This window comes from Rhinichthys klamathensis, unplaced genomic scaffold (assembly GCF_029890125.1).
Source record: "Rhinichthys klamathensis goyatoka isolate OS25496 unplaced genomic scaffold, OSU_Roscu_1.1 h1tg000352l_1, whole genome shotgun sequence".
Classification (NCBI taxonomy): Eukaryota; Metazoa; Chordata; class Actinopteri; order Cypriniformes; family Leuciscidae; genus Rhinichthys; species Rhinichthys klamathensis.
The window spans coordinates 1,900,765-1,925,135 of NW_026606863.1; the positions used below are offsets into that span (position 1 = coordinate 1,900,765).

Below are 24,371 nucleotides of genomic sequence, written 5' to 3' on the forward strand. Positions count from 1 at the left end.
GACAATAGGCTTTATGCCGAGCGTCACGTGACCAAGCCGGAAAACAGATCACATCGCTTCCGATTCAGGTCTTTTGTATGTGCTTCATGACATTTTTTGCGGTTTTACTCAAGATAACTTAAAAGGAGCAAGCAAAAATGAGCATAACCAATGTCCCTCGCATGTGCAGATTGATATTTAAAAGTTTTTTTAATTTTTCTTCTTCACACTAACGTTTAGATATTTAAATAGCATAAAACACCAATAACAAAGTGAACTTATTAGGTTAGCTGATTACCTTAAAAATCCATAGATATCGTAGTTGGTTCTTACGGCCGTTAACACTTTCTCTGACAAGCGGATGCAATGAGACCCGTTTTCCGGTTTGGTCACGTGACGCTCGGCATAAAGCCTATAGACATTTGCCCAGTCCAAGAAATGAGCGATATATGACTATGTGATATGATTTCAATATGCCGTTAAACACTGAATTCCAAGTTGTTCCACCTTTTGCTGATCTGAGCGTTTATCTCTGGAAGTGCGTCAGGACGAGGACTGCCGTGTCCTTAATCTTTCATTCGGCTTGAATTACAGGTGAAACTCTCAAAATTAGAATATCAAAAGTTCATTTATTTCAGTAATTCAACTTAAAAGGTGAAACTAATATATTATATAGACTCATTACATGCAAAGTGAGATATTTCAAGCCTTAATTTGTTATAATTTTGATGATTATGGCTTACAGCTTATGAAAACCCCAAATTCAAAATTAGAATATTGTGAAAAGGTTTGATGAGTCTATATAATATATTAGTTTCACCTTTTAAGTTGAATTACTGAAATAAATGAACTTGATATTCTAATTTTTCGAGTTTCACCTGTATTTAAACAAGTTGCCATTGTTTGAGCTGCGATCGCCACTTTCACTGACACTTTGGATGTTTGGTTACAGGTAAAACATGAGAGTTAAAACAATTATGCAAATATTGATTATACATTCAACATATGTTGACTTAGATGTGTTTGAGTTCGTTGAGGAAATACATTCTGGTTCTTGAGCATTGAGAGTCTGAGACAAGACACCGGGAATTGATTTAGTAGGGTGGATGCAGTTTCTTTTGTTATTCCTAATGACAATATTATACTAGTGGAGGAACACAACTGTTTTTCTTGATGTGTGGAACAGCCTTTTGGATTTTGAATGTTTATTATCCTGTTTGTGATCATTGTGCCTGCCATGGTTTGGAAAGAGTGCAAAAAGTACGTTGACAAGACTATTTATTGCTGGGAGAATTTCTTTTTTTCTGATGCATATTTTTCCCCCACTGAATCTTTAGTGCTTTATTATATGGGATGGTCTATCCTAATTTTGCATACTATATAGAAGACATAGTTTAGAATTAAATGGTGCTGGGGCTTCTGTCCAGAAATGTTATAAAAAATAATAGTATCATTTGGAAATATTATTTTGTCTAAGATCTGAGCAGTTTTTCCCAAAAACATGACTGTCAAGTTAGAGATGTGCTGTATGTGAATGAACTCCCACTTTATACGTTTGCTTTGAACTGTTTTTATTTATTTTATCCAGTGTGACCCCTCGGTGTTTGTGTTAAAAGTAATTTAACTTTTTTTATTCTTCTTCCAGATGAGGCAGATCCTGCCGAGATGGTTGCAGAAGAATCTGGTCAAGGCGCTCAAAATAGTCCGTACCAACTTCGAAGAAAATCTCTGTTACCGAAGAGAACAGCTTGTCCAACAAAGACCAACATGGAGGTGCGTAAATGCTGCTCAACATCAAAGTATCATGTCAGGAAGCGGTTTACATTAGAAGTGTAGTATGCTATGCATAAAGATTGTCTGCAATATTAATTTAGGCTGAAACCACAACAGCAGTTTTAATGCACAGGGCCCTATGAAATTCCATTTTTCCAATTTTATTATGTATTTTAATATTATATTTTAGTAATTAAAAAGCATGTCTAATTAATTAAAATAATAAAACTTGTACAATTTAACATCAATTTAAATTAAAATAAATTTTTTTAGGCACCTGAAATCTTTTTCTCAAATTCTGTTTTATTTTTCTTAAATTCTTTGTGTTTTTTTTTGTCTTAACATTTAAACCATTAAAAACACAATCAGAGAACTTAACTAATTGAATTAATTTTAATCATTTAATTCTTTTTTTTTTTTTAAAGAAAAGGGCAATGTGGAATGTTTTTATTTTCACGCTTTAATATTCACAAACACTAGTCCATATTGTGATTTAATTGTACAGCCCTACTTTTGATTAATTCATCCAAAATTTGCCAAATTCCATGACATTCCACATTATACTGTTAATTAAATTTTTAAGACTGGATTCTGCGATTCCCTTCTGGTTTTCTGCATTGCTGAAATGATAGGTTCCTACATGCATGAAATAAAAAACCAGTATGAATGTGTTTTGTATGCGCTGCAACTAACAGGTGCAAACTCTTCTTATTCAAAGGGTGCTTCCACATCAACAACAGAAAACTTTGGGCATCGGGCAAAACGTGCCAGAGTGTCGGGAAAATCACAAGATTTGCCTGGTAATGGACATCAGACTTGAAATGGAGTGATATCAGCGTCATGTCTTTTCATTAACGCCGGTTCTCTTGTGTCCCAGTCACCCCAGCGGAGCAGTACCTGCAGGTGAAGCTTCCAGACGAGGTGGTCCTAAAAATCTTCTCCTATCTGTTGGAGCAGGACCTGTGTCGAGCGGCTTGCGTGTGTAAACGATTTAGTGAATTAGCCAACGACCCCATCCTCTGGTAAGTTAGGTATTTGGACGAAACTGTATGTTTTTTGGTTTACTCAGTCAACAAAACAGCCTTTTTAGCCAAAAAGATTCAAAATGTTTAGTGCATGAAGTAAATGGTCTAATTTTCGTGTCAATCGGAATGAATCCAATTTCAGATTCTGAAAGTTCTGTTTATATAAACCCTAAACATTCAGTTAGATTCACATATTCATTTACATGTGCATTACATGCATTCCAAATAAAACGTCAGTGCATCCGGTCCAGAACTGAAGAAAGCCACAGTTCATAAGACACGAGACATGCATAAACATACGCACATTCCAGTAACTTAATTAGAGATGCACCGATTGATCGGCTGGTGACCGGAATTGGCCGATTTTCGCGTGATCGGCGACCAGCCGGTCAGTTTGACATATGCCGATTTTATGCCGGTCAAATGCATTCACACCGGGAACAGGAGCGTCACATGAGCAGCAGTGAAGCGGTTTCGGCGCCGAGTCTATTTTTGCTGCGCTGCTCACGCTCAATTAAAGTGAAAGCACACTTTTGATGGACAAAATAAATATGATTTCACACAAGAATTTGCATGTCTGGTGTGTTTTAACAAGAACTGGAGTATATGTCAGAAAAGAAAATGAATTTTCTTTTTGAAATGAACAATTTTTTTTAGTTGGATATAGGATGTAAAAAGAAGGAGATTGTTCTTCCATAACACTGCACTTTAAGATGTGTGTGAATTTCCCAAACCAGGAGTAATTTATATAGTCCTATTTTATAGCGATTACTAGGGGTGTAACGATACACAAAACTGACGGTTCGGTTTTCCCACGGTTTTGACGTCTCGGTTCGGTTCGGAAAGCTAAAATTGCTTTTTGTTGTTTGTTTTTTTTAAACAGTGGTTTAATGAAAAAATTGTCTTTGTCTTTAAATTAATTAAATTACAATTAAACTTTTCACAAGGATTAAAAAAAAAATCTGCTTATGCTGTAAACTATATAGGCTAGGGAGCCACACATTACTATAACATTAGATGTTGTAGCCTAGACTTTTAACCTAAATTCAGATGCTATTTATTTTTTAGATATAATAAACAACACACAACACATTGTATGAAAACATGTAAACTGAACATAAGGCAGTTTTTGCATTAACTTGTGTTTTTACTCTAATTTGTTATTGAAATATAATAATTTACACAGTTTTCATTTTCATGAAACATATTTTAAACATACATTAAATAATCAAGATATCATTAACAGGTTAAGTAAAATATAATATATAGGCTAACACATTTATTTAGTGCAAGATTTCATTTAGGAACCAAAGTTGTGGACACTGAATCACTTGCCTGTTGAGGTAAATATGCTAGTGACAAGCTATGGTGTTTTATTGACGTCTTTCCGCTGCTGAAACACTGACTGAGCGATTACACGAGTTATGATGCCTTTCAGTAAGTATACTGTATCTTTCAACAAACCTTTAGGTGTCCATTCTGTAACTGAGGAAGAGATGATCGCGTTTACTCACGCGCCGCGCTGCCGTTTGAAATGAGGAGCTAAGTAGGCCTACAGCGATCTGTCACGCCACATCAAAGAGCGCCAAAACGCCATTTATTGTTTGAATTTCGTGATCAAATAGACAGAATTTGAAAGATTACACCTTGCTTATTATCGAAAGTAACAAAACACGGAGCTTTTTATTTGGTGTTAATGGTGGTTAGGCTACAAAACTGAATTCGTTGTGTACACCTAGGACATGAGGTCCATTTGAGCCGGGCGGGGCCGGGGTAGCAGGGGGCGGGGCGGGGCGTGTTCGGTACGCAATGAGAGTATCGCGATTCGAATCGTGAGGTCTGTATCGCGGTTTTTCGGTTCGGTTCGAATATCGTTACACCCCTAGCGATTACTGTTCAAAAATGTTCTATGTAAAATGTTCTACTAAAGAAAAGAGAGAAAATAAATATTTGTGTGTGCTGTAAAGTGGTTAGAAAAAATGAAATCGGTATCGGCAGGTCAAACTCTGAAAAATCGGAATCGGCCTAGAAAATTGTAATCGGTGCATCTCTTAACTTAATGTATGTAAATATGCGCATCATGGCACAGCGCATGTGCACAAGTTTTTTTTTGCATCCGATTGAGAAAGAGTTGGATTCAAGTAGGGCTGCAACAACTAATCGATAAAATCGATAATAATCGATTATGAAAATCGTTGTCAACGAATGTCATTATCGATTAGTTGGTCTGCTTACGTCACGGGGAGCGTTTACTGGTGATTGGTTGAAACAGGCCAATCAGGATGCTCTCTGTCTTACACGCGCTTCATGAGGCACACACGCACACACACGCAAGGTCTCTCTCCCTCCGTTGCTCTGCCGCGCGCTCGCGCTACACGGTTTGGAGCACAGTCTCTTCTGTCTCGCATGCGCGCTCTTGCTTGCGTGCTCAAATCCCGGGAGTTTGAACTAATTTGCGAGCCGCTATCAATATGCGGGTGACTTCCAGAACTTCCGGGAGACTTGGGATGTCTGTATTTTGCGTCTCGAGCATCAGGTTGCGCAATCAGTTCGCTCGCAACATAAGTGATGGATTAAAATAGTGCTACCGCAGAAATATTAAATTAAAACGGTCTTTACAAAGCGAAGCACTAAATATAAAGGCAGTTAATAACACCAGCAGTAAATTATTGTTTTTTAGTCACTGTACTCAGTGGTTTTCAGCGAATGTTTGTGCACTAATGCATCATTTTTCCTGTCTTTTTAATCAAGCCTGTTAGCTTGCTGCGTACCATTCCGCTCTCTTTATATAGCATTTGTCTACTATTAAGTTTTAATTGTTTTTCAAACGTGATCTACTGCGGCTCTATGTTCACACGCTTGTTTTCAGTCTTTCTATATTTATTTTTTACAAGTTATCCTTATAATTCAATTAATTTTAAATAAAAATTAAATGAATTATATATTTGAGATGTTTTTAGTTTATATCTTCACATCTGAACAACATGTCTGTAAATTTGTTTTAACAAAAATTGTGTTAAAACAATATGTTGGATATAAATGTTTTTTTTTACATTAATCATGGTTGTCAACTTGCCATCAGCAATTATCATTAAAAACAATGCAAATATTGATATTTGTAAAACTCAATGTGTGGCTTTTGCACTTTTTAAAGTACACTTTTACACATAAATATCCTAATTGAGGGTTTTAGGTAACACTTTATTTTACGGTGTCCTTGTTACATATGTTACATGTACTTACTGTAGTAATAACAGTAAATTATGCATAATTACATGCAACTAACCCTCAACCTAATCCTACCCTATTCCTATAAGTACATGTAGTTACTTAATATTACTCTGTACTTAAATATATAATTACACTGTAACAAGGACACCTTAAAATAAAGTGTAACCGGGTTTTATTTAGTCATAATAAACAAAAAATCTAATTGAATTTTTATACGATTAATCGATTAATCGAAAAAATAATCGTCCGATTAATCGATTATCAAAATAATCGTTAGTTGCAGCCCTAGATTCAAGCTTTTACATGCTTAATTTCTTTCCCCTGTTGATCAGATTATTTCAGGTCTGCTCAATCCCTTTCAATCGGATCGAAATTTCATTGGGGTTGAGCTCAGTCAGATCGATTGAGGTGTTCACATGAAGGCTTTTCACTCCGATTGAGCCGTCGATCCGATTATTCGGGTGCATGTAATGAAATTTCATAAAATCAAAAACTTTTTTTGTCACTCGAGCACAAGAAAGTATATTGAAGCATTTTCAATGATATGTACCAATACAATACATAAACAGCAATAATTATTTACTTCAACAATTTATTAAATAAAAAATGCCTCATGGAAATTTCTTTGAACAGATTTGAGTGATTACTCAAATAAATGAATCACAGTTTTTAACCAGTTGATTGAATCAGCTCTTTTGAACTGATTCATGGATATGAATCAAATTAAGCAACTCTTGAACCCCATTGAACCTTTTTTTCGGAGAGTTTCAGCATAAGGGTCATTGATCTCGATTCTTCTCATCTGGTTTGCAGGAAGAGACTCTACATGGAGGTTTTCGAGTACACGCGTCCCATGATGCACCCCGAGTCTGGGAAGTTCTTCCAGATCAACCCAGAGGAGCATGAACAGCCCAATCCCTGGAAGGAGAGCTTTCAGCAACTGGTACTGTTCCCCTGATTCATTTGTTACGCGTTTTGGATTAAAAATCGTAAGTTAGTATTTAGTAGGGCTGTAATCAACAAAAAAAAAACGAAAAAAAAAAAACGTTTGATTAATTAACTGCGCAGGACTTGGTAACCTTGTCCGCCTAAATTAATTATCAATAAACATAAAAACTAGTAGGCTATTTGAAGTATATTAAATCGTTTTTGACTTGCACTGAAATGACACACTCGAGTCTGTCGGCTCTGACAGCGTTGCATCACGTGCCACTCGCAATATTATAGCCTATGATTTCCGAAAATAGTACTATGTCAGCTAGTGATATCAGTACAAGAACTGTTGAGGAATATGCAACATAATTTAGACAATTGTTTTTGTCATATGTTATAGTAACTCATAGACACTAGCTATGTTTCCATCCACACGTTTTTATCCGAATTAAGTGATATCGGATGAAAAATGCCTTATGGAAACAGTAAAATTCCATTGAATTTCATGAATATCGACTCAAATGAAATGCGTTCCGTCTCATCGGATTTTATCTTGATCGATATACGGCTCATGCGATAAACGCTGATGGAAACGTTATTTGCCGAATAAATAATGAATTGCGATTAAGTTTTAGGTCATTTTATGGTTGCAACACGCCACAAAACAAGTTTTAGTTCATTTCCGCCCAGTATTTCCGCTCTGTTTGCGCACACATGGCGGGTGTCAACAAAGACAGATGTAAGTGGACAAAGCAAAAAAATGCTTCAACCAAAGGGTTTCCGTGAGGTGTCTCTGAACCACGATCTCCCAGAACAGTTTGGAGCGCTGTCGTTCCCACACCATTTAAACTCCTTTTTAAATCAATATTTTGTGGCAAATTATTGATTTATTTGGTAGGTAGCCATGTAATAAGCGGGATAATGCGGTTGTTATAGCGAATACAACCCCTCTCAGGGCAGGCTAACAACCGCCTCGCTGTACATCAGTGGTCTCAAACTCGCGGCCCGCGGGGTGATATTTTGTGGCCCCCTACTTGACATTAAAGTTTAATGTTAGTGCCGCCCGTCGTTGCGTGTGCCGCGTAAAAAAAAAAAAAAAAAAAAAATGTTATCCCTTATGGGCTACCATAGATAGTCTCATGACAGCTTACGGTGGGTTTGTTGTCAATAGTTGTCATAGACAACCGCGAAGTACAAACTTACTGCGCGTGCCTACATTTGAAATAACGAACTTGAGCAAGCAAAATATGTGAGCGCGATATGTGAACATGCCACGAGCTACTGGTAGCTCGCGAGCGACGTGTTGGAGACCTGCTCTAAAACAATGTGAGAATAATCATTTTGAGCTTGTAATATGTGTCCAGCAGGTTGATAAGAAGGTTTGCTTTGATTTGTGCAGTCAGTAATTTGCCTGAGACACTATACATGTGTAGAAATAATTAAATAAGGCTGAATTCACATTTAGCGCCCAAAAACGCATAGAAAACGCTAGGCGCGCCTCGTTCTCCTTTTTCCAAAGCGCTAGCGCGGTTGCGCTCCGTAGGCGTCTGTCCTTGCTAAGCTACGGTGTGCTTGCGGCATTCTGAAAAGTTGAGATGTTTTTATCTCGATGCGGCGCGCACGAGCTTGGAAAAAACGAGCGCGCCGCACCACGACCGCGTCGCTTCCATTATGAGCGCGCATACCGCGCACCTACATTTGAAATAACGAACTTGAGCGCGCAAAAGACGCGATATGTGAACAGGCCCTAAGACGGGCAGACATGACTGCAAATATTTGTATTTCAAAAGCAATAATCGTTTTTCTAAGTATAATAAAAGGAAATGTGCCTTCCAAAAAAAACATTCAATATCATTAATGTGTTGTATAAAGAAAATAAAAAGGACATAAGCAAATATAAGTATCACAAATATGTGTTATAAGGAAAAGAAAAAGAATGTTTGTAAAATGAAGTATCACAAAGATTTTGTGTATAAGGAAAATGAACTTCAACTGTCAGAAGGACAGCTTTTGAAGATTGGATCAGTTGTGCTCCTTTTTTGGAATACTTGAATACTATTTTTTGTGGAATACTTGATGCGGCCCAGCCTGACCCAGACTCCACCTCCAGCGGCCCCCAGTTAAGTTGAGTTTGAGACCCCTGCTGTACATTATCCCTTACATATGTCGCTATCAGCTGGCACATAAGCACTATAGGCTACAACTTGTGCAATATTGATCATTTGTTGGTAGATGGCGCGATCCATTTTGTCTAGCAAAACTTTGTTCGCAAATGTTTGCTTGAATGTTGTGCGATTCAGTGCGAAAATGAATGGAAACACCTTAAATGTCTCGAATCAATTCGATATACCAATTTGATCGCAAAACAGCATGTGACGTCATTACGCACAGGTTTGTATTCGCTTTAAAGCCGTTGGATGTAAACACACTTTCACCAGGTTTATTCGCATGAGTTTTTTTTTACCGAACTTCAGATAATTCGATTGACAAGTGGATGGAAACTTGGCTACTATCATTTCAGCCGCTCTGTGCATGTCCTCACACCGAGCGAGGCTGAACATAGGAGCTCAGCTTCGCGGCTGAGACACGAATATACCATCAACTTCAAGCTTTTACTCTTAAACACAAAAGGCACGTCCTCTATAATAAAAAAATAATATTTATCATACAAACCAGATCAAAACGAGAGCTGAAAAATAAAGAATGGGCTTAAAACAAGTACAAACAGTGGGCACAGCGCAATTGCGCATTAGGTTTAGGCATTGGGTTGGGCCAGAGCCGTTGAAAAACAGAGTTGGGACACTCCCATAGACCGCCATAGGAACTTAGGAATGCGGAAGACTGTAACGCGTGTCGTGGAGCGGCCAATAGTCACTGATAGTTCCAGCATTGAACCCCATTCATTTTCAGTGTTTCCGAGGTACGCTCACGGGTAAGTTAATGAAATTACTGTATTTTTTTTACTTTTACTCACATTAGCCGACCTCTCGTGAATCTAGTCAGTAGTTATATTTTATGTAGCCAGTTTTAGTTATTTAGTTATTAGTTGATGAGTCAAAATGTGTGTGTGTGTGTGTGTGATTCATTAAATGGGTTAGGGTTATGTGTGTATGTATGATTTATTAAATGGGTTAGGGTTATGTGTGTATATATATATGCATATATGTCAAAATGTGTGTTGGTGTAATACATATACATAAATACATGTGCATTCATACGTACGTATATACATGCATATATATATATATATATATATATATATATATATATATATATATATATATATATATATATATATATATATATATATATAGTATATATACACACACAATATATTATGTGAATGGGTTAGGGTTAGTTATGTTTGATATAAATATATATACATGTGTACTGTACACAGTACATCGTAAACATGTATTTGTGTGTGTTTTCTGATGAATGCTTGATAACTCTTCCTTTTACAGTACAGTACTTACGTGTACTTACAGTGTACTTACCTAGAAAGTACTGGCTAATATAAGGTAAGTACATGGGTTAGGGGTAGGTTCAGGGTTAGTACCTAGTTATTACCCAGTAATTATAATTACTATAATAAGTACATAGTAAGTACATGGGTAACAGGACTGTAAAAGGAAGCATTGCCGAATGGTTTAGTCTATGATTAGGGAAGGATGAAGGGGTAGATTAGCCATACTGAAATGAATCCCGTTAACAGTTATGGATCGTATGTTAAAAACATGCATGTTATGGATCGTAGCCTATTTAGGAACATGGTTAATTCACTCATTAACTATCTCTCCAGTTTCATTTTATGAAGTAAAATTTTACCGAACATTGCTGCAAATATAGTTGTTGCTGTTAATGCATTTTACGTTATGGGAGCAGTCCATTTCCCTCCAAATTAAACAAAAACTTATTAATGCTGTGTTTCTGTCACTCCCCAGAAAAAAATGCTATTATATGTATTTAAAGTAAGCGTCAACATAATCAAATGTACATTATGCGTAAATATTTACTGATAATTGCTGCAAATATAGCTGCTGCTGTCTGTCCCGCTTAAAATCATTCAAACTGGTTGACAGCGCGGCTCTGTTTGGAGCTATTGAGAGCTACACGAACCATGTGACCGCGTGGCGGCGAGATCAAAGAGTGTCGCAACTCTCATATTTAACGGCTCTGGGTTGGGCTAATCCAAAAAAAGTGAAAACAAGGGGGGGCGTTCTGAAGACAGACTGTTACCTGTGAAACAGGGGTACTTTGAAAACACCCACATTAGCAGTTAGTGCTTTCCACCTGATGAAATTAACACGGCAAAAAATCGACCAATTATAATTTTGGTCGAGCCAGAACGTATCGACCAATAAATCGACTAGTCGACTGGGAGATTACAGCCCTAGTATTTAGAGCCCATTTTCCATGCTCCCTCTGACCCTTTACAATTAAATGGGCTATTTTTGTCATTCTCATTTGGCTGCAAGTGCTTGCTCGGAAGCTATTAAATATTGTGTATTCAAGAGCAAGCACAACAATAGAAATCTGAGAATGAGTGATTTAGTCTTTTCCCCCAGGATCCAAAAGTGGACAGATGGTGTGGTAATGTGATAATTAGGGAGATCTTGATGTGTCAGTAATCATTAGTTTCATCAGTGAGCTTTATGAGAGTATATTAGTGAAGAAACACAGACTGACGGATCCCTGATCTTTGTGTTTGCAGTATAAAGGTGCTCACGTGAAGCCGGGCTTCGCAGAGCATTTCTACAGTAACCCGGCCAGATACAAGGGACGAGAAAACATGCTGGTACGTCCTAGATCATCTGTAGATGGATTATATGGTTTGTTTATGCATTATATGGATGATGTTATGCGTCATGCCTTGTAAACACCTCCGAACTGTGGTAAAATCACAGTAACACACAGCAGCCTCAAGGAGCAAAGTTCAATAAATTATTACATTTGTGTATAAGAATAAAAAACAACTAGATGTGTACGTTTTCTGATTAAAAAAAATAAGACTATGAAAATATTTTCTTGTCCTTGTTTCAATGTCCAGATATATTTTATTCCCTCCTTTCATGCAAGTCTTAAGATTTTTTTTGTTGATTTTTTGATGCAAAGATCATGCAATTTCTCTACAATGAGGTCTCATTTTTTAACATTAGGAAATGGATTAGCTAACATGAACTAACAATAAGCAATGTATTTTTTTAAAGCATTTATCAACCTTTTGAATTTGCATTGTTAATTGTTTGTTCATGTTGGTTCACAGGGGTTTCTGAATTCTACATATCGCCCCTTTAATAAATAATGCTAGGAGTTTGTTCAAATAAGCGCTTCAAATATGGCTCAGTATTTATTGTGTAATTACGAGTGAGGATGATTTTTGTAATTTTGCTTTTAACTCTTTCCTCAGTATTACGACACCATCGAAGACGCTCTGGGAGGGGTTCAGGAAGCCCACTTTGACGGTTTGATATTTGTCCACTCTGGGATCTACACAGATGAATGGATCTACATCGAGTCGCCCATCACGATGATTGGCGCTGGTATGCGAATATATGTGAATATTTAAGTACACTACTGTTCAAAAGTTTGGGGTCAATAAGTTTTCTTCATTTTTTTTGAAAGAAGTCGTTTATGCTCACCAAGGGTGAATTTAATCCAAAATATAGTAAAAATAACTCTTTTCTAATTGAACATATTATAAAATGAAATTTATTAGCTGAATTTTCAGCATCATTACTCCAGTCTTCAGTGTCACATGATCCTTCAGAAATCATTCTAATATGATCTCTGATTATTTTTAATGTTGAAAAGAGTCATATTTTTGTGGCAATCGATTTTTCAGGATTTTTTCATAAATAGAAAGTTTAAAAAAACAGCATTGATTTGAAAAAGAAATATTTAGTAACATTATAAATGTCTTTACTGCCACTTTTGATTAATTTGGAACAATTTACAAAAATTCTGGAAATTAAAGGAACTGGTTTCAATAGGCCAGTTTAAACTCTTGCTCAAAAGTTTGGAAATTAAATCTATGGTTTGTGAATGTTTTTAAATAGTCTTATGAAATTGTCTGTAATGTACTGAATCGTTGTGATCTGTGCCGCTGTCTTGGCCAGGACTCCCTTGAAAAAGAGATTAGTAATCTCAACGGGATTTTCCTGGTTAAATAAAGGTTAAATAAAAATAAAAAAATAAAAATTGTTATGCATCCTTGCTGAATAAAAGTATAAATTTCCTAAAACATGATTGACCCAAAACCTTTGAATGGTAGTGTGATTTTCTTCTGTATAACTTAAATATTAATCGTACATGTGCTTTTGCAGCTCCGGGGAAAGTAGCGGATAAAGTCATCATCGAGAACACTAGAGATTCAACGTTTGTGTTCATGGAGGGGTCAGAGGACGCGTATGTAGGATATATGACAATAAAGGTGAGTTTCTTCAGTAAAAGAAGGTTTAGGAATAGTTCAGCTACATATTAAAATCATGTAATTTACTCACCCTCATGTCGTTTCAAACCTGTTCGTTCATGCACAGGAAAACAAAAAGGCATTATTGCAACAGGGCCGTTTTTAGGCAGATGTGCATTATTAGACGTGCATATAATGGGTCTTTGTTGCAGTTCAATCCTGATGACAAATCAGCTCAACATCACAACGCTCATCACTGCCTGGAGATCACGGTCAACTGCAGCCCCATCATTGACCACTGCATCATCCGCAGTACCTGCACAGGTGACCACAGCTTGCTTCTTTCCCCCCCCCTAAATTAATTGGTTTTCCCTCCATATATATCACATTTTCTATACTATCATAGTGCATTACACTCTGTACATAAGTGCATTGAATCTCTTACTTTGGATCTTCTCGCAGAGCAGGAAAACATACAATGTGCAGAAAGTTAGCAGTTAACTTTACATAGACAATAGACTTAAACCACATAAAGGCAGAATGCAGTAAACCTGCGTAAAGTGTATATAGTGCTCTATGTACATGAATGTATCATTTCTGAATGGAAAACTAAACAAAATATGTCATTTACTACAGATTCTGACAAAATGTCAATTGTTGCTGTCTATTAAAAAAATATTTTGTTCATTTGAATTAATTTTTTTTTAACTCTGTTTGAATGAATGATTCAATGACTCACTTTTAAAGACTGCGTCCCAATTTGCCTACTTATACTACGCCATAAAAGTATGGACTCTTTTTGTGAAGATCTACATAATTTTGAGTGTGTAGCCAAAGAGTACTTTCACGTGGAGAACTCCCCTTATATTAATGCATAATGCTGCATTTAGAAGTTAATGGCCAAAACGGATCTTTATAAAAATCCACATTATTGAAGATGAAATATACAGGTGAAACTCGAAAAATTAGAATATCATGCAAAAGTTCATATGATATCATGCAAAAGTTCAGTAATTCAACTTAAAAGGTGAAACTAATATATTATATAGACTCATTACATTTGTTATAATTTTGACGATTATGATTACAGCATGAAAACCCCAAATTCAAAATTAGAATATTGATTAAGGTTTTCATAAGCTGTAATCCATAATCATCAAAATTATAACAAATAAAGGCTTGAAATATCTCACTTTGCATGTCATGAGTCTATATAATATATTAGTTTCACCTTTTAAGTTGAATTACTGAAATAAATTAACTTTTGCACGATATTCTAATTTTTCGAGTTTCACCTGTAAGATGGATAACATTAAATAAATATTTTTTTATCAGGCTAAACTTTGATTAGTCACTTAAACCTATATCTAAACCTCTTTCCGTCGGTTGCTTCTATCTGCCATGTTTTGTAGTTTTTTAACATGTTTTACTCGTGTTTGTAGTCGAACCCTCTTCCAAAGCGCAATGGGTTGTGGGCAATATTAGCCTTTAATAGTGAGCAAGGATCCACTCTCCGAAAACCTACCGCTGAAGATAGTAGACCATCCGGGCACTTTTGACATACTCTTTCAACATCCAATGCTTTGGGACACACTTATTCTAATCTCACACACTGTTTAGGATGGAAAGTATGGACATTGGGATGCAGGGCACTCGTGAATCAGTGTTTTTGAGCATCTCTTGAATGAATGATTCAATGACAAATACATTTTTTAACAGTCATTTGTCGCCACCTACTGGTGTAACGACATAATTGATTCAGTCTTTATTTGAAGTTATGTCCAAAAAATAAATTTACTCTATTTTCACCATAGACATCAGTGTTTATATCCGAACTATAAACTTCTATCCCAGTACTTCTGTGAAAATATGAATATATCTTAGACAGAAATAACGATACTGTGTGGTTGAAAAAACAGTTTTTGAAGCGGCTTCACACCTATGACTGCTGCTCTCTCTTGGTATATCTGAATGTTCACTGTGATCGTACTTGTCAAAAGTTTTAATATACATAGATTTAACGATTAATCATGCAGCTCTACTGCTACTACTACTAATATATTGCATGTTTGTTGTAGTGCTCAATAGTGAATGTCCAGAAGTCAAGCATCATCATAATTTTGGTTAGGTATTTAAATCGGCACGTTTTTGCGTTCCACAGCACTGCTTATTAATTGCTTTTCGTGAGTAAACATGCACATGAGCTCAAATCTTGTGTATTAAGAGATTTTAAATGGCATTTTTTACTTCTGAAAAGCCCTGCTGTTGTGTGTGTGATGCTGACGGTCGTGTGTTATCTGTGTGCAGTGGGCTCTGCAGTGTGTGTAAGTGGCCAGGGAGCTTCACCCACGATCAAACACTGTAACATCAGTGACTGTGAGAATGTAGGGCTCTATATCACGGACCACGCGCAGGTAATATGAAACTCTGTCCCGAATATCCCGTCAGATCGGTCCTCTGTAGCAGATGAGTCACGCCGTCGCTCTCTGCGTTTGCTCTGCAGGGCATTTACGAAGACAACGAGATCTCCAATAATGCTCTAGCGGGGATCTGGGTGAAAAACCACGGCAATCCCATCATCAGACGGAACCACATCCATCACGGCAGAGATGTCGGGGTGTTCACGTTTGACCACGGCATGGTAACAACTCTTTGTGTCTTTGCACAACACAATGACAGTGTCTGATGTGTGTGTGTGTGTGTGTGTGTGTTCTTAATCATCCACAAACTGATATTTAACGTATAACCGTTTCACTCTGAATATCCCTCATGACTTTATAATACCAAACATTTTAGTATTATTTATATGCTATTATATTATTTATGAATATTTTTCCTTTTATTTTTTTTAGTTAACCTGCTGCTGTTATTAGTAGTTTATGTGCTTTGTCATTTTTATTAGTTTTTTTTATATTTCTATTTAGCTTTAATTTATTTTTTATTTCTGTTTTAGTAATTTTGGTACTTCACCTTTAACTTATTTTATTTCAGTTAGTTGCAACAATTCAAATTTTTTGGTTGCAAAGTATAGCATCTAATATTTATATTTTATTTCAGCTCTATATTTAATTAATGAAATGTATTATTTTTTGTTATTTTTGGTATCATTTAGATACTATTTTAGAATTTATTCATATTTTGAATTTGCTTTCATTTTTTATATTTTCAGGTTTCATTTTAAATTTTAGTTTTACTATTTATTTGTGTTTGTCATTTTTTTTTTTTTTTTTTTTTTTTATTTACCTGTATTTTTACTTCTGTTTTAGTTTTAGTACTTTTATTTCAGTTAATTGCTAAGCCAACTTTTGTAAAGTTCTAATATTATATATATTTTTTTATTTCTTATTTCAGCTTTATTTTCAACAATTTTTAATAGTTAAAGTTATTGTTATGGTTATTTAGTCATTGTTTAGGTAATAGCAACACTGGAATGGAATACTAACATAATAAATATGATCATATTATCATACTACTCTTTCTGCAGTATGTACACTATACACTGTATCCTACATTGTGAAGTATTAGAGTGTGATAAACTAGGAATAATAGACATAAGGATTTTTTGTTAATAATCATTATTTGATCACCATTTGTAAACAAAAATGGATTACATTTGTAAAATAACTTCTAACTGCTACTTGCAGTCATTGTAGCATACTACTTTTTGAAATGTTTATTGCTGCCTAATGCAAATTAAAAAAAATATTTAAATAGTATGTACAACTATAAAAGTTTTATACTGTGGCATGCATCTTTGCATTCTTTTTTTTTACAGTTTGCATTTGTACCTAAAAATATCCCAGTTTTGTACTTTACAGAAAACGTGCATACTTGCACAGCATACTGCATTTCAAGCAAGAGTAGCATGTAATTGTGAACATGGCAAACACTGGTGCAGCTCAGTTGAAGTGTGTTTCTCGTGACTCTGGCTCCCTCTGCAGGGCTACTTTGAGAGCTGCAACATCCACAGGAACCGGATAGCAGGTTTCGAGGTGAAGGCGTATGCTAACCCTACAGTAGTGCGCTGCGAGATCCATCACGGGCAGACGGGCGGCATCTACGTGCACGAGAAGGGCCGAGGCCAGTTCATCGAGAACAAGATCTATGCAAACAACTTTGCGGGTGTGTGGATTACCTCAAACAGCGACCCCACGATCAGGTGAGTGAGTCAATAACGGACATGAGTATATGATTTCTGCAGTCTAATCATATCAGTACATACAGTAATACTGTTCTCGCAAAGTGATAATCTCCCCTCCGATCAATCGCAGGGGTAACGCCATATTTAATGGCAACCAGGGTGGTGTTTACATATTCGGCGACGGCCGAGGTCTCATCGAAGGGAACGACATCTACGGCAACGCTTTAGCGGGAATCCAGATCCGGACCAACAGCTGCCCGATCGTCCGGCACAACAAGATCCACGACGGACAGCATGGAGGCATCTATGTGGTGAGCAGACGAAAACATCATCATTCATCTTTTAACAACACATTCACATGTTCATGGTTCTCTGATGTTGGTTGATCAGATGACATGCAAATAAACAAAATATATATACATTTTTTTTTTTTTTGTAAATAGATAAACACAAGATGCACAAAGTGCTACTGGGTTGTAAAGTCTGTATCTCAGTGCTCTTTGGATGCGGAATAGTTCAACTTGCAAAAATCATACGAGGCCAAGGCACTTATATATATATATATATATATATATATATATATATATATATATATATATATATATATATATATATATATATAAAGTGCCTTGGCCTCGTATGATTTTTGCAAGTTGAACAATTTTTTTAATATATAAAAAATTATATATTAAAAGTAAGGGTGTAGCGATACACGTATTCGTATTGAACCGTTCGGTACGAGGCTTTCGGTTCGGTTTTTGGTACGCATTTTTAAACCGAACGGTTCGTTGGACCATTTTTCCTGCTGACCAAAATTTAGTTATTTCAAATGTAGGTGCGTCGCAAGTGCGCTCATAATGTAAGAGACGCCGGCGTGACCACAACATTGCCCAACAACAAATGGAAAATGTAATGTAAGCGGAACGAAACTGAGCTACTCGTTATTGTGTGTTTGACGGACTGTTTATCAGTTTGGACCAATGCAGCGCGAGCCGATCTTCATCATCAGCACTGTAACTAACTACACAGCGAAATCCAGTAAAGAAAAAAAAAATGAATTTGCCACTGTAGCATTAACATCGCTGCGAGATCTAGTCGCAATCAAGTTGTATCATCGCTAACAGATCAAACAGCGCTGACGGAAACCAGGGAGAAACATTGTGCCATGAATGAACTATCCAGTGTCCACAGTTCAGCAACATTCACCATTTACTGTAGGAACACTACTAACTGTAACCATGGAAGTGTGGCAGGAATAGTAGCCTAGGCTATAATGCTTTCAAGTAACATTACTCGGTTTTATTTTGACATTATGAATACAATTGCTGCCCTCAAATGTTAATCTGAACTAAAATAAACCTTTGTTTATAACTACTACAATATTACATTTCATTTTGTCCAAGGAGCTGTTTTGTTTTATATGCTCCTAAGAAAAGTCAAGTATAGCTCCATCATTGCTCAAAGTAAAAAATATCATACTTTATGATGTTAGTGTTAATAAAAATATAATTAAAAAAATTAAATCAAGGAAATTTCTCTGGCATTTTTTTTCTTTTTGCTGTATCGAAAACGTATCGAACCGAACCGTGAGTTTTGTGAACCATTACACCCCTAATAAAAAGCCTTTATTTATTCATGGCTATAACATTTTAAAAACACACATATATCTGCACACCAGCACATTGAAACTAATTTTATACTGCAATCAATTAGTTACGACGTGTTATCAGAATACAGGATTAGTATTTTCTGGAGGGGAAATTTTAAATCTTACACTATCAAGAGAATCTATAAATGCAAGACACATTTAAATCAAACTCTATACACCAGCAATCTATAACATCAAAATATAAAAAAAGACATGTATCAAAAATTCACTAATATCCACTATATTCCAAAAAACATATAATGTCAGACACAATATATCAGGTTACCCCGCCCTCACGCCAGAAAAACGCATCATCAGAGAAGAGATGCTGCAATTATTTTGATTAAAAATTACGAGGGCATATGAATAAATACAACAAAAAAAAAAAACGATGTACACGGATAAATCATTTATAATAAATACTGCAATATTCTATGAAAATTGTGATTTCATGGTGACTTTCAATCTCCCGTTTGGGAAACCCTGTTCTAGTCCTAATAACCAGGTTGTTCACTAAACCACCGGTAGAGACTCACAGTCCCTGATTTCTCTCTGGTTTGTCAGCATGAGAAGGGTCAGGGTGTGATCGAGGAGAACGAGGTGTACAGCAACACACTGGCCGGTGTGTGGGTGACCACGGGCAGCACACCTGTGCTCCGCAGAAACAGAATACACAGTGGAAAACAGGTGTGTAACACACTCTCTCTCACTGTGTTGATCTACATTCAGTGTGTGTATCCTGCTTCCGAATGCTCTCATGCAAACATTCCCATTCAAAAGACCAAAGATGGCATAAGCGTGAGCTCACGGCTGGCGTTCGGGACGGACGATTTCTCAAGATCTCAAGTGTCTTGATCTTGTAGTGATGCATTAAATGTGTTTCTGTCCGCAGGTGGGCGTTTATTTCTATGATAATGGTCACGGTGTGCTCGAAGACAATGACATCTATAACCACATGTACTCTGGAGTTCAGATCAGGTCAGTGATCCTAATTTTCAGGTTTAAGCACCATCATGTAGAGCTGGGCTAGCCTGGTTAAAACCAGACCATTCTCAGTTGTAACTGAGTTATGGTCTGGCAAAGCGTCATAGACAAATCATTTCCAGAGGGGCGTCACCAACGGACGTGGCGGATAGACCTAAACCCAATCAGAGCGATGAAGGAGATGACGTATGCAGAGCGGCGGAGACACATCTCCGAGTGTTGTTCTTTGCTCGGTTTTTAACAAAAAGGAAACGTTCAAATGGCTTAAAACAGACGCGATAGCTGATTGGAACGAGTGATGTTCGACGGCGGCATCCATCTTTGTAATGTAGGCTACAAAATCTGCTTTGAAATCCCAGCGCTGTCGTCATCGTGTAAAGCCCGCCCCAACGCTTCTGATTGGTTCCTCGATTTCGGCGGATTGGAAATGGGCTTGAATGAGCTCTTTGCCAGACTAACTTTCAGTGCAAATCTAAATTTGCTGGAAGTTGTCTGGGTTTTCCCAGGTTTCGCTGGGCGGCACTTGATTTTTATTTCAGTTATGAATTGTATTTTCAGTTAAGATTTTGGCTTTCAACTAATATGATAATCGAGAAAAATTATTATTGTGCCAAATTCCATTTCGCAATGATGCTCTCACTTTCAACCCTTTTGTATGTATAGAATTTTTGGGGGGGAAAAATTGTGTTTTTTAAATTATTTTTATATCATTTATTTTTTATTTTTTATATATTATATTTTTATTATTGCATTTATTTTCAAAGTCCTTCTGTTAAAAAGACAAGTTTGTTTTAGAAGTTTAATAAATGCATGACATTTCCAAAGTAAATGAGTTAAATAATCGTGATTGATTTTTGCCATAATCAATCCGTTCTACAATCATGTATCTTCCACAGACTTGTGGGTTTATAATAATAATAAAAAAAAATAAAAAAATTAAGTAGTGACAATTTTTTTTTTTTTGCATTTCTTTTTGTAGAACTGGCAGCAATCCCAAAATTAGGAGGAATAAAATCTGGGGTGGACAAAATGGAGGAATTCTTGTTTACAATTCAGGTAATATTTCCATCATAACCTTTTGATGTGTTGATTTGATATAAAGGCTGATATTTCTATTTTAATCAGAAAAATAAGCGTCCTCCTAATCTCTTCTCAGGTTTAGGCTTTATTGAAGACAATGAGATCTTTGACAACGCCATGGCAGGGGTTTGGATCAAGACCGACAGCAACCCCACACTCCGCAGGAACAAGATCCACGACGGGCGGGACGGGGGAATCTGTATATTCAACGGAGGACGAGGTGACGGTCTTCTTCATGCTCCGATAGGGCTCATGTAGTGTCATAGCCCTGTTCCAGTGCGGGTTCCCAGCCTGTGTCCTTTCTGGGTTTCTGGGTTTAACCCCAGTCTTAACTCACTGGTCTCGAACAGACTGGGGTGGGGAAGTCTGTGTTGTTGAGCAATGTAACATTGCTCCTTATATCTAAAGCCCCTTTCACACAGAGATTCCGGAAAATACACGGATAAAGTGACCCGGGATTTGACCCGGGTTCGTTTGATTTTGGTTCATTCACACTGCCAGTGATGTTCCGGAATCAGAGAGTGCGTTCACACACAACCCGTAAAAATCCCCATCGATGTGACGTAAAGTCTCAGGAGCGTCTTAAAGGGATAGTTCACTTTGAAATAAATTTTTTGATATGTTTTAGCTTACCTCAAGGGCATCCAAGATGTAGGTGTCTTTGTGTCCACAGTAGTTTCAATTTTGATATTTTTAGGTCAAACCGTTCTTGTCTGTCAGTCATATAATGCAGGTCTATGGTCACCACCTCAAAGAGCATGCACAGAGAAGTCCAAATTAAACATGATTTAATGACTCGTAAATGTAAGTACACATTGATGGCCTAAGACACGAAACGAGCGGTTTGTGTGAGAAAACGAACAGTATTTATATCGTTTTTACCTCTTGTAAACACAGCCACGTCCAAGTGATCTGAGGGCGCCGGCGCTTCGGTCTTTTCCGGAAAGCGCCGGAAGTGATCTCTCGCGTGTACGTCACTCATTGTTCACACAGAACAGAGATTGTCGGTAAGACGGCTAATTAAAATGGTACTAATTTGTGCTTATCCGGGATGTTTAAACCGTCGTAAAAGAAAACAATTCCAAAAAAATATAAAATAAAACAATTGTATGAGTGACGTACACGCGCGAGAGACCGAAGCGCCCGCGCCCTCAGATCACTTGGACGTGGCTGTGTTTACAAGAGGTAAAAACGATATAAATACTGTTCGTTTTCTCACACAAACCGCTCGTTTCGTGTCTTAGGCCATCAATGTGTACTTACATTTATGAGTCATTAAATCATGTTTAATTTGGACTTCTCTGTGCATGCTCTTTGAGGTGGAGACCATAGACCTGCATTATATGACTGACAGACAAGAACGGTTTGACCTAAAAATATCAAAATTGAAAATACTGCGGAAACAAAGACACCTACATCTTGGATGCCCTTGAGGTAAGCTAAAACATTCCAAACATGTATTTCAAAGTGAACTATCCCTTTAAGTTTGCTTATGAGCTGCGATTTCTCTCTCGGGAAACCACGCTTGTGCATTTTTTCTCTGATTCGATCAAAAACTGGGGAATGATCCCGGCTTCAGCGCCATTATTACGACACGCCATTGATTACGGCTTTTGTTCACACAGCGCGCGTTCCGGGACTGAACACGGCAATGTTACTCGGTCCCCAACCCGGCATCAATCCCGGTATGTGTTTGCGTTCACACAGAAGGCGTTCTGGCAATTTCCCAGGATCAACACACTATGTGAAAGGGGCTTAAATGTCTAAAACTATGATGAGACAGATGAGAGCTCTGGGTGTTTATGCGAGCTAGATTCACTCCTGATATTGTGAACTGCAAAACAGAAATGCCACACTGGCTGCACAAATACTGGGATGTGCAATGTTGGTTTAGACTCTTATAGTTGGGTAAACAACACATTACAGCATTAAGCATCATTAGTCTTTTGCATCTTTACTTCAACTCTCCACCTTCCTGTCTGTATATAGTGTTGTTTTTTGTTTCTGTTTCTGTTTGTATTTCAAAATGTAATGCGATATGCAACTGCAATCGCTCGGACTGGGCAAATGTCTATTGTATTGTCCATTCGTGTGTGAACTGATTGTTTTTTTGTACTGTTATTGTGAAGCGTCCTTGAGCTTGGGAAAGGCGCTATATAAATTAAACTTATTATTATTAAGTCTGTGGAAACACGCAGCCGGTGTGTGACCTGGACAAGAACAGGCTCTGACTCCAGAAAACATAAACCATTCTGGTAGACCAGGGGAAACATGCCTCGTTCAGACACATGCTACCATACTGAACCGTTGCGATAGTCAATCATTTAGATCAGATTCCAGTCACACACTAATAATGGTGTTTGGACTGCCAGTGTGAGCTGATCCTCTGCACTTCAGCATTATGATGATGTTTGTGTGTCGTAGGGTTGTTGGAAGAGAACGATATCTTCAGGAACGCCCAGGCGGGAGTCCTCATCAGCACTAACAGTCACCCTGTGCTGCGCAAGAACAGGATATTTGATGGATTTGCTGCTGGTAAAGTCATTTTTTTAAACAGGAAGTGGGAACACTTTATTTTACAGTGTCCTTGTTACATATGTTACATGTACCAGAGTAATAACAGTAAATTATGCATAATTACATGCAACTAACCCTCAACCAAACCCCAATCCTACCCTAACCCTATAGTAAGTACATGTTAATTAATATTAATCACTGTAACAATGACACCTTAAAATAAAGTGTAACCCAGGAAGTTTTTAGACATATTTAATTCGATATTTTCTAAACATCAATTGAACTTTGTTTTATTTTTAATGTTTTTTTTCCCCTCTGTCTCCCATTCATGTGTTTCCCATTTTTGTATTAGCATACGGACATTTTCAAATGGGAAAAATTTACATAAGCTCTCTGCACATTTTTTTTTTTCTCTTTTCAGAAAAGCTTTTTATTTTATATACACTACCGTTCAAAAGTTTGGGGTCAGTGAGAATTTTATTTTTATTTTTTGGAGGAAAGAAATCAATACTTTTATTTATCAAGGAATAATTAATTTGATCGAAAGTGACAGTAAAGACATTTATAATGTTACAAAAGTGTTTTGAACTTCCTATTCATCAAAGAATCCTAAAAAAAAAAAAAAAAACTGTACAACTGACTAGGGAT

The 24,371-nt window shown here is 36.9% G+C and overlaps 1 protein-coding gene across 2 annotated transcripts in view; it reads left to right on the forward strand.

Moving 5' to 3' along the window:
• Positions 1-24,371, forward strand: part of fbxo11a (F-box protein 11a) — a 54,232-nt gene that overhangs the window by 21,636 nt on the left and 8,225 nt on the right. For both annotated transcript variants that reach the window (XM_056232653.1, XM_056232652.1), the window contains 17 exons: positions 1,625-1,752; positions 2,471-2,552; positions 2,630-2,774; positions 6,822-6,951; positions 11,656-11,739; positions 12,352-12,484; positions 13,268-13,374; positions 13,566-13,677; positions 15,661-15,767; positions 15,857-15,994; positions 17,295-17,512; positions 17,625-17,805; positions 19,707-19,829; positions 20,035-20,120; positions 21,106-21,182; positions 21,283-21,426; positions 23,631-23,741. In XM_056232653.1, coding sequence (XP_056088628.1) covers positions 1,625-1,752; positions 2,471-2,552; positions 2,630-2,774; positions 6,822-6,951; positions 11,656-11,739; positions 12,352-12,484; positions 13,268-13,374; positions 13,566-13,677; positions 15,661-15,767; positions 15,857-15,994; positions 17,295-17,512; positions 17,625-17,805; positions 19,707-19,829; positions 20,035-20,120; positions 21,106-21,182; positions 21,283-21,426; positions 23,631-23,741 — 2,106 coding nt within the window. The remainder of the gene's footprint in view (positions 1-1,624; positions 1,753-2,470; positions 2,553-2,629; positions 2,775-6,821; positions 6,952-11,655; positions 11,740-12,351; positions 12,485-13,267; positions 13,375-13,565; positions 13,678-15,660; positions 15,768-15,856; positions 15,995-17,294; positions 17,513-17,624; positions 17,806-19,706; positions 19,830-20,034; positions 20,121-21,105; positions 21,183-21,282; positions 21,427-23,630; positions 23,742-24,371) is intronic.